The sequence below is a fragment of the Episyrphus balteatus genome, chromosome 1, assembly GCF_945859705.1.
Source record: "Episyrphus balteatus chromosome 1, idEpiBalt1.1, whole genome shotgun sequence".
Classification (NCBI taxonomy): Eukaryota; Metazoa; Arthropoda; class Insecta; order Diptera; family Syrphidae; genus Episyrphus; species Episyrphus balteatus.
In genome coordinates, this window is record NC_079134.1 from 37,468,425 (window position 1) to 37,479,946 (window position 11,522).

Here is an 11,522-nt window from a genome sequence, read left to right on the forward strand (position 1 = left end):
CTATAAATTTACTAGAAAAGTAAGGTAAATTCCATTTTATTGGGGAGTCATCCCTATTTAAACTCTACATTAAAGTTAAATTTACCAGAAATAAGGTGGTTCATACCTTATTTTTTCTCCGTGTGGAAATGACCCACGTGGGGCATTTGAAATGACCCACATGGGGCATTTGAAATGACCCACGTGGGGCATTTGAAAATGACCCACGTGGGGCATTTGAAAATGACCCACGTGGGGCATTTGAAAATGACCCACGTGGGGCATTTGAAAATGACCCACGCGGGGCATTTGGAAATGACCCACGTGGGGCATTTGAAATGACCCACGTGGGGCATTTGAAAATGACCCACATGGGGCATTTGAAATGAACCACGTGGGGCATTTGGAAATGACCCACGTGGGGCATTTGAAAATGACCCACGCGAGGCATTTGAAAATGACCCAAGTGGGGCATTTGGAATTGACCCACGTGGGGCATTTGAAATGACCCACATGGGGCATTTGAAAATGACCCACGCGGGGCATTTGGAAATGACCCACGTGGGGCATTTGAAAATGACCCACGTGGGGCATTTGGAAATGACCCACATGGGGCATTTGAAATGACCCACGTGGGGCATTTGAAATGACCCACATGGGACATTTGAAATGACCCACATGGGGCATTTGAAATGACCCACATGGGGCATTTGAAATGACCAACGTGGGGCATTTGGAAATGACCTACGTGGGGCATTTGAAAATGACCCACGCGGGGCATTTGGAAATGACCCACGTGGGGCATTTGAAATGACCCACGTGGGGCATTTGAAATGACCCACATGGGACATTTGAAATGACCCACGTGGGGCATTTTAAAATGACCCACGTGGGGCATTTTAAAATGACCCACGCGGGGCATTTGGAAATGACCCACGTGGGGCATTTGAAATGACCCACATGAAGCATTTGGAAATGACCCACGTGGGGCATTTGGGAATGACCCACATGGGGCATTTGGAAATGACCCACGTGGGGCATTTAATATGACCCACGCGGGGCATTTGGAAATGACCCACGTGGGGCATTTGAAATGAACCACGTGGGGCATTTGGAAATGACCCACGTGGGGCATTTGAAAATGACCCACGTGGGGCATTTGAAATGACCCACGTGGGGCAATTGAAATGACCCAGGTGGGGCATTTGAAATGACCCACGTGGGGCAATTGAAATGACCCACATGGGGCATTTGAAATGACCCACGTTGGGCATTTGAAAATGACCCACGCGGGGCATTTGGAAATGACCCACGTGGGGCATTTGGAAATGACCCACGTGGGGCATTTGAAAATGACCCACGTAGGGCATTTGGAAATGACCCACGTGGGGTATTTGAAAATGACAGACGTGGGGCATTTGAAAATGACCCAAGTGGGGCATTTGGAAAAGACCCACGTGGGGCATTTGGAAATGACCCACGTGGGGCATTTGAAAATGACCCGCGCGGGGCATTTGGAAATGGCATTTGAAAATGACCCACATGGGGCATTTGAAATAACCCACGTGGGGCAATTGAAATGACCCACATGGGGCATTTGAAATGACCCACGTGGGGCATTTGAAAATGACCCACATGGGACATTTGAAATGACCCACATGGGGCATTTGAAATGACCCACATGGGGCATTTGAAATGACCAACGTGGGGCATTTGGAAATGACCTACGTGGGGCATTTGAAAATGACCCACGCGGGGCATTTGGAAATGACCCACATGGGGCATTTGAAATGACCCACGTGGGGCATTTGAAATGACCCACATGGGACATTTGAAATGACCCACGTGGGGCATTTTAAAATGACCCACGCGGGGCATTTGGAAATGACCCACGTGGGGCATTTGAAATGACCCACATGAAGCATTTGGAAATGACCCACGTGGGGCATTTGGGAATGACCCACATGGGGCATTTGGAAATGACCCACGTGGGGCATTTGAAAATGACCCACGCGGGGCATTTGGAAATGACCCACGTGGGGCATTTGAAATGAACCACGTGGGGCATTTGGAAATGACCCACATGGGGCATTTGAAATGACCAACGTGGGGTAATTGAAATGACCCACATGGGGCATTTGAAATGACCCACGTGGGGCATTTGGAAATGACCCACATGGGGCATTTGAAATGACCAACGTGGGGTAATTGAAATGACCCACATGGGGCATTTCGAAATGATCCACGTGGGGCATTTGGAAATGACCCACGTGAAGCTTTTGGAAATGACCCACGTTGGGCATTTGGAAATGACCCACGTGGGGCATTTGGAAATGATCCACGTGATGCATTTGGAAATGACCCACGTGAAGCATTTGGAAATGACCCACGTTGGGCATTTGGAAATGACCCACGTGGGGCATTTGGAAATGATCCACGTGGGGCATTTGGAAATGACCCACGTGAAGCATTTGGAAATGACCCACGTGGGGCATTTGGAAATGACCCACGTGGTGCATTTGGAAATGACCCACGTGAAGCATTTGGAAATGACCCACTTGGGGCAATTGGAAATGACCCACGTGGGGCATTTGGAAATGACCCACGTGGGGCATTTGGAAATGACCCACGTGGGGCATTTGGAAATGACCCACGTGAGGCATTTGGAAATGACCCACGTGGGGCAATTGGAAATGACCCACGTGGGGCATTTGGAAATGACCCACGGGGGGCAATTGGAAAAGACCCACTTGGGGCATTTGGAAATGACCCACGTGGGCAATTGATATGACCCACGTGGGGCATTTGGAAATGACCCACGTGGGGCATTTGGAAATGACCCACGTGGGGCATTTGGAAATGACCCACATGGGACATTTGAAATGACCCACGTGGGGCATTTTAAAATGACCCACGCGGGGCATTTGGAAATGACCCACGTGGGGCATTTGGAAATGACCCACGCGGGGCATTTGAAAATGACCCACGTGGGGCAATTGAAATGACCCACATGGGGCATTTGAAATGACCAACGTGGGGTAATTGAAATGACCCACATGGGGCATTTGAAATGACCCACGTGGGGCATTTGGAAATGACCCACATGGGGCATTTGAAATGACCAACGTGGGGTAATTGAAATGACCCACATGGGCAATTGGAAATGACCCACGTGGGGCATTTGGAAATGACCCACATGGGGCATTTGAAATGACCAACGTGGGGTAATTGAAATGACCCACATGGGGCATTTGAAATGCCCCACGTGGGGCATTTGGAAATGACCCACATGGGGCATTTGAAATGACCAACGTGGGGTAATTGAAATGACCCACATGGGGCATTTCGAAATGATCCACGTGGGGCATTTGGAAATGACCCACGTGAAGCTTTTGGAAATGACCCACGTTGGGCATTTGGAAATGACCCACGTGGGGCATTTGGAAATGATCCACGTGATGCATTTGGAAATGACCCACGTGAAGCATTTGGAAATGACCCACGTTGGGCATTTGGAAATGACCCACGTGGGGCATTTGGAAATGATCCACGTGGGGCATTTGGAAATGACCCACGTGAAGCATTTGGAAATGACCCACGTGGGGCATTTGGAAATGACCCACGTGGTGCATTTGGAAATGACCCACGTGAAGCATTTGGAAATGACCCACTTGGGGCAATTGGAAATGACCCACGTGGGGCATTTGGAAATGACCCACGTGGGGCATTTGGAAATGACCCACGTGGGGCATTTGGAAATGACCCACGTGAGGCATTTGGAAATGACCCACGTGGGGCAATTGGAAATGACCCACGTGGGGCATTTGGAAATGACCCACGGGGGGCAATTGGAAAAGACCCACTTGGGGCATTTGGAAATGACCCACGTGGGCAATTGATATGACCCACGTGGGGCATTTGGAAATGACCCACGTGGGGCATTTGGAAATGACCCACGTGGGGCATTTGAAATGACCCACATGGGACATTTGAAATGACCCACGTGGGGCATTTTAAAATGACCCACGCGGGGCATTTGGAAATGACCCACGTGGGGCATTTGGAAATGACCCACGCGGGGCATTTGAAAATGACCCACGTGGGGCAATTGAAATGACCCACATGGGGCATTTGAAATGACCAACGTGGGGTAATTGAAATGACCCACATGGGGCATTTGAAATGACCCACGTGGGGCATTTGGAAATGACCCACATGGGGCATTTGAAATGACCAACGTGGGGTAATTGAAATGACCCACATGGGCAATTGGAAATGACCCACGTGGGGCATTTGGAAATGACCCACATGGGGCATTTGAAATGACCAACGTGGGGTAATTGAAATGACCCACATGGGGCATTTGAAATGACCCACGTGGGGCATTTGGAAATGACCCACATGGGGCATTTGAAATGACCAACGTGGGGTAATTGAAATGACCCACATGGGGCATTTCGAAATGATCCACGTGGGGCATTTGGAAATGACCCACGTGAAGCTTTTGGAAATGACCCACGTTGGGCATTTGGAAATGACCCACGTGGGGCATTTGGAAATGATCCACGTGATGCATTTGGAAATGACCCACGTGAAGCATTTGGAAATGACCCACGTTGGGCATTTGGAAATGACCCACGTGGGGCATTTGGAAATGATCCACGTGGGGCATTTGGAAATGACCCACGTGAAGCATTTGGAAATGACCCACGTGGGGCATTTGGAAATGCCCCACGTGGTGCATTTGGAAATGACCCACGTGAAGCATTTGGAAATGACCCACTTGGGGCAATTGGAAATGACCCACGTGGGGCATTTGGAAATGACCCACGTGGGGCATTTGGAAATGACCCACGTGGGGCATTTGGAAATGACCCACGTGAGGCATTTGGAAATGACCCACGTGGGGCAATTGGAAATGACCCACGTGGGGCATTTGGAAATGACCCACGGGGGGCAATTGGAAAAGACCCACTTGGGGCATTTGGAAATGACCCACGTGGGCAATTGATATGACCCACGTGGGGCATTTGGAAATGACCCACGTGGGGCATTTGGAAATGACCCACGTGGGGCATTTGGAAATGACCCACGTGGGGCAATTGGAAATGACCCACGTGGGGCATATGGAAATGACCCACGTGGGGCAATTGAAATGACCCACGTGGGGCATTTGGAAATGCGTAAGCTCAAGATATAAACTTATGTTTTTGAGACTATTTTGTTTAATTTATTTTTGGATTATTTCAATTAAAAAGCCTGATATCTTTAAATTAAAAAAGCATATCGTTGCCCTAGCATTGGAGTGCTGTATACGCCAAATTGCATTTTTTGAACTTGGTATGCAGTCTTATGTTTTCGACGGTGCTCTTTTCAAATCTGGTATCCGTGTTTTTTTATATCTTTTTTTCGTTGCTGAGATATTCATGTATTATTCTTACTTAAAATACAAATTTTGGCATTTACCTACGTCAAATTTTTCATGCAATTTGTGAAAATTTTGAGAATTGTTTTAACGTATGTATTAATGCGTTTATGATTTTCATGGCGTAGATATACGGCAAACTCATTTGGGACAAAAATGTATTTTTATTTTTAGAAAACTTACGTTATATGTATAACCCCCCGAAAACCATAAATAGCTCAAAATTAAATTTACAAGACCACAGAAATATGAAAATGTAAATTAATTTTTCTTCTTGTTTAGAGAAAGCAAAATGTAAAATTTTTAACAGATTTTGTTGGTTTTTATTTTTTTTTTCTTAAAAATATTTTGTACAGTTTTGTAAGTTTAAGCATTCTTAGAATAATTAGAAATTTAAATCATTTAAAAACTTTTTTTTAACTCTTAACTCCGTATGGGGACTGACTATTTGTCTTGAGATAATAATACCCTTTTGCATATTGTGCATTACTTGGTTGACCCAAACGAACATCTTCCTTACTTATTGTACACGAAGCATTCTGAACATCTTCAAAATCTTTACATTTCAAAGCATTGAATCCATTATCCTTCGACAAAGCTAATGCTTCCGCTAAATACTCTACAGATCGTCCATGTGAACAACTCATATCAAGTCCACATCCTGGTTGATTCTTTCCACCATTTGGATAAAAAGAAGCCCTTCCAATGGGTTGATAGAATCCCAACATTCCACCATTTGTATGAATAGTTTCCACATAATCGCCATCAGTTTCCGCTAAACGGCTATTTGGTTTGTTGTAGTTGAATAAAGGCATTGCTGGATCTAGTCCAATTATTGTATGAACTCTTCCATGTTTAACATTTTTCCCCGTAAAGCCTACAACATGCGCACCCAAACTATGACCGTATAAAGCAAGAGTATCAAAGGATAATTTTGCACTATCATGCATCCAATCTATAAACTCTGCAACAATTTTACCAGCTTTGGAAACACTCGTTTGTGACGTAATATATGTTATGGATTCACCATAAACCGACCAATCGACAGCTATAAAATTAAACTGTCTATCGGAACCTTGCAGGAGAAGAGCTTCTCGGATCAGCCGTGCGTCTGATAAGTTGTAACCACCATTCCAGCCATGAATGTAAAATCTGGAATTATTAGTTGGAAAACATTATTCACCTCAAATTGTAGTAATTTTTGTAAACCAAATTCACCTCGTGGGGTTTTTATAATTGAAAGTTGACCGAGCTAAAGTCTCTGGATCGTCCTTGTCGATTTCAATGGCTTTAGTTGAGTTATCAGGAGTGTAAAGGAAAAATCGAACTTTATTGAACTTTTTTGTACTTGATTCTTGAGACTCATAAGCTGAAGCTTCTTTGACAGCTTCATCCAGTGTCATCCAACGAAAACTTCCATCTTTTTGTGGAATCTGCCAAATTTTATCCAAAGATTTATTTGAGACTGTCGGAAGGCATTGGCCAATTTCTAGAAGATTAAAAACTGTCACGAATAACGCAATGTACCGAATCATATTTTCTATTTTGTCCTCGAACTATGAAGTAGTTTTTGTTTCTGGGTATGGCTTTTATACCTTAGTTAGTGCACTCCATGGGTGCAGTTAGTATCTAATCAAATCATAAAGGATTTAAAAAACTCTTGATTTTTCAAGACTAGGATTAAGGTTAATTGGTAAACAGTTTTGCTATTCCAATTATCATGAGATAAAGAGTTCAAAAGACCTTTCCGTTATTTGTTCTGCACTTTTTGGTTAATATGATAACAAATTAACTTCTAGTCAAAACGAATGGCTTTATGAATTAAGTGCACCTAATATTATTATCGGTTTTAAATCTTATTTGTTTCAAAACACAAGGGGTTCTAAAAAAATTACAACTGTAAATATATAAACAGAATTTAAGTATTTAACAATGTGTACAAAAGTAACGATTATTAAATTTTAATTTTTATATTGATAATTAATTTATGTGCCTTTATACTTCATACAATAGTAGATAATCTTAAATCTATTTTGAGACCCGTTTGGGTCAATTTAAATAAAAGTTTAAAGATATACAGCCTAATTTATAAACGTAGTATAGATAGTGCATAACACTATACACCCTTTATAATGTTTTTAAACAGAAAATTGCTATTTATAAAATTTATGCAACGTTGCATAGAAGTTGTATAAGCTAAACGCGTTTTAAGGTTGTTTAGAGCCTGAATAAGAATATTTTTTACTCAAATGTCAATTGAAAATCACATCAAAAAAAGAAAAAAAAACAGCAATCATTTGTATATTTTTCTTTTAATTGAAGAACTCATTTTTGGCATTTGATTTGATTAATTTGAAATGAATAAAAACAAAAAATAAGAAATTGTGCTTTTTTTGAAATTTTTTCCTAACTAACTTTTGTGGTGTATTCTCTATTCTTTTTCATTTTGTGTGTTGTTTTTTTTCCATAGAAATTGATTCATGTTCGATGTACCTATGTATATCTTTTTTATTGGTGTACTTTTTTTGGATTACAAATATTTGCATGTGAAAAATTTGTTATCTAGTGAAACAAATGAGGAAATGTGTTGTTTTTTTTAGAGATTTTCTTCCTCATAGGTATGACATCGAGAACTTTCGCTCACGTTTTTCTTTTTTTTTTGTTTTGTTTTAATTTTTTGTTTATTTTCGGAGCAGATGGAGTTATTTCATCGACAGATGGAGTTGTTTGTCGTTATTAAAAATACTAATTTTCCAGTTTTAGTACTTATTTGGACACAAACCTAGCATGACTATAATGGATAGGAAAATGTTTTATAAATGAAAATTTATGTAACGTTGCATAAAGGCTACATAAAACCTTATGCATTGTATAACTATGAAGCTATTTAGAGCTGTTTAGTGAAATCTAATAAATGAGACTGATAATCATTAATTTATGAATAGGTATAGATAGGTAGAGGATGAGAAGAAGTGCCCAAAGAATGAACTTTTGTTATTCACTTTAAGCTATAGCTTTACAACGATATAATCAAATGGAAGGTATTTCTAGTTCGACGCGACCCAAACAGTCGAAAACCATATCTTGCACGAAAACAGTGGGGCGATATTGCATTAGGGAACTTGCCGGTCTCAAAATCATCTAATATTCTTAATGTGCTCATTAGAGTGACCGCAACTCCCATAGAAAAAATTTTTTGTCGAATTTTTTTCGGGGGAACCCCATAAAATGTTCCGCCTTTGCAGATTTTTAGATAGCCAAAATTTCAGCTCGATTGGATAACTCTAAATGGTGCCGACACTCGCTCAAAGTATCAAAAATCTCTGTTTTTTCACTGTTTTTCGAAGAAAATTAGCTCTAGCTCCCAAACAGATCGGGTTATTTTCACTTTTTATATATTTAATTAAAGGTAGTGTTGTTACACATAATTCAGATGCTTAATTTGTTTAGTTTTACTAAAAAAGAAAAATATTGTCATCAATTTAAATTTTCAGTACTTACCACAAAAAGAGCTGAAGTGCAAACTCGATTTAAAATTAAACTTTTTTTTAACTGTTTTATTCTGCGGATAGGGATAGAATGGATGTTTCTCTATCTCTGGGCCCTCGGGTAGCAAAAGTATGAGGTATAGTCGTGGGGTGAAAGAGCTATTAACAATGAAACTTTCTTTGTTATTGGATCGATGTAAGGCATCTGATAGAAATGCTTCTCGCATAATTATAGCTACAATAGAAGCACTAGGGCAAAATCCAATTGACTTTGTAGTTTCAAAATCAAACTTACATTCAACAAGAATAAACTTTTGCTTGGTTTAATGCCCCAAGAGCTTATCTGGCTCCTAAACAAGATCTTGATCTTTTGCGTAATTGCATTGAATACCGCAAGATAGACAAAGATATTTCAGAGAAGGCTCTTGCTAAATTCTCAAACCATTTATGGTATTTGAGTTCAGAGCAGGCAGGTCTGGCGTTCTTTGACCTAACTTTACCAGATGGCGAACAAAATTAGAAACGGCCAACATAATTTTGAAAACCAGTGAAACGGAAACCAACAGAATAGTAAATCCAAAGCTACAGACACATGAAGATGAACAATTTGTCACAGCAGGGTTAAAAAATATTGTGAACAAAGAAACATTGAACTTTTTCAGCCGATTGAAAATAGACACAAGTTTTCTCAAAGAACCTCCAAATCTTTGGCCCGAAAACCCGCATTTTAAAGAAGGCTTTAAAAAAGTGCAATCACTTAAAGTCGTAAATGACATGACAGAAAGAGGAGTCAAATTAATAACGGATTTTAATAACCTTTTAACTAAAGATGAGGAACAAAAACAATATGTACTTCAAGTAGTCAGTGAGTTCCGAAAATTGTATCCTGATGCTTCCAAAACTACTTTGTAAATCTGTTGATTAAATTTTTTTAGTATTTACTTCTTTAATTATGTATAAGAAATGTAACACGATGTTATTTTTTTTTGTTTTTTAGGCCGTGTGTGAATTGCGTAAAATAGTTCACATAGTGTAAAATATTTGACACTGTTGAGGTGAATAAAAAATTTTCAGCTGTTAAAAATTTATTGGGCTCTGGGACCTGGTTAAATTTGAGTTAAATTTTTTTTTGCAGTTGGTTTTGTTTTGTTTTTTTTTTTTCATTAAAAAGGAGTTTCATAGCAGAAAAGAGGCAGAGAAAAATATTAAACAATAAGCCATACAGCTGAAATTTTTTTGTTCACCTCAATAGTGTCAAAAATTTTACACAGTGTTAACTATTTAACGCAATTCACACACAGCCTTAGAATTCTGTTAAATGTTTCGTTTTTTTAAATAAAACAGTTTAAAAAAAAAGTTTCATTTTAAATCGAGTTTGCACTTCAGCTCTTTTTGAGGTAAGTACTGAAAATTTAAATTGATGACAAAATTTTTCTTTTTTGGTAAAACTAAACAAATTTAGCATCTGAATTATGTGTAGCAACACTACCTTTAATTAAATATATAAAAAGTGAAAATAACCCGATCTGTTTGGGAGCTAGAGCTAATTTTCTTCGAAAAACAGTGAAAAAACAGAGATTTTTGATACTTTGAGCGAGTGTCGGCACCATTTAGAGTTATCCAATCGAGCTGAAATTTTGGCTATCTAAAAATCTGCAAAGGCGGAACATTTTATGGGGTTCCCCCGACCAAATTTCGAAAATCGATTTCTTGCGGTCACTCTAGTGCTCATGGTCCTTGGAGGTAAAGGGTTTTCCAAAAAGAGGTGTTATTTTGATATTCAAAGAAAAATGGCATTTTTTGAGATAAATGATCGGATGTTTATTTCATTATAAAGAGGAAGGTATGCCGTTAATAATGGAACACAACATCAGCCAAATGGCCGCCACGACCACGCTTACAGGACCAATCTCGGTGGCCAATTGTGATCACCTCTTCGAGAGATAACACGGTCCGGAAACTTTTCCCGTAAAAGATCGGTGGTTTCATTGCTTGCGTGGCACGTAGCGTCGTCTTGTTGAAAGTAAACGTTGTCCTGATCAATACCATCCAATTCCGGCCATAAAAAATCATAAATCATCTCTCGATAGCGCAATCCATTCACCGTAACTGTTGCTCCAGCCTCATTTTCGAAAATGACCCCGCCGGACCATAAACCGCACCAAACAGTCAGGCGTTGAGGATGGAGAGGCTTTTCAACAATAACTCTTGGGTTTTCCGAGCCCCAGATGCGACAGTTTTGCTTGTTGATGTAGCCTCCGAGGTGGAAATGGCCCCCATCAGTCAAGATGATTTTTCGATGAAATTCCGGATCATGAATTTTAATAATTTCAATGCGTTGTTGAAGCGTGTATCGTTCCATTTTTATTAATGGCGTAGTTTCTACTTGTCAAATGTCAAAAAATGACAGCTACCGAAATAGCGGGCTATTCAAAATAACACCTCTTATTGGAAAACCTTGTATAATGCCGACTTTTCACGAGTCGATTTTTGCCGTGCGGCGAAGTTTTTCGGCCAAAGTTGACTCGTGTGAACGTAAGCCTCAGCTGAAGAATCCTTGTCGGCTTTACCCGTACGAAATATTGTGCGGCTAAAATCGAAAAGATAGCGTTCCTGGCCCATACATGGGT

The 11,522-nt window shown here is 40.6% G+C and overlaps 1 protein-coding gene across 1 annotated transcript; it reads right to left on the reverse strand.

Annotated features, from left to right (window-relative positions):
• Positions 1–5,820: 5,820 nt before the first annotated feature.
• LOC129905270 (phospholipase A1-like) lies at positions 5,821–6,940 on the reverse strand. Its single transcript, XM_055980713.1, has 2 exons — positions 6,623–6,940; positions 5,821–6,556 (listed from the first exon to the last, which is right to left on the reverse strand). The coding sequence occupies exons 1-2, from the start codon at positions 6,937–6,939 to the stop codon at positions 5,821–5,823; spliced, it is 1,053 nt and encodes a 350-aa protein (XP_055836688.1). The 5' UTR covers position 6,940.
• Between the last annotated feature and the right edge of the window lie 4,582 nt (positions 6,941–11,522).

Bases quoted from the DNA above. Each gene is read 5' to 3' on its own strand.
- LOC129905270 (XM_055980713.1), bottom strand. From the start codon at position 6,939: ATGATTCGGTACATTGCGTTATTCGTGACAGTTTTTAATCTTCTAGAA. The intron at 6,557-6,622 runs GTGAATTTGGTT...TAATAATTCCAG, and splicing joins AATTATAAAAACCCCACGAG to ATTTTACATTCATGGCTGGA.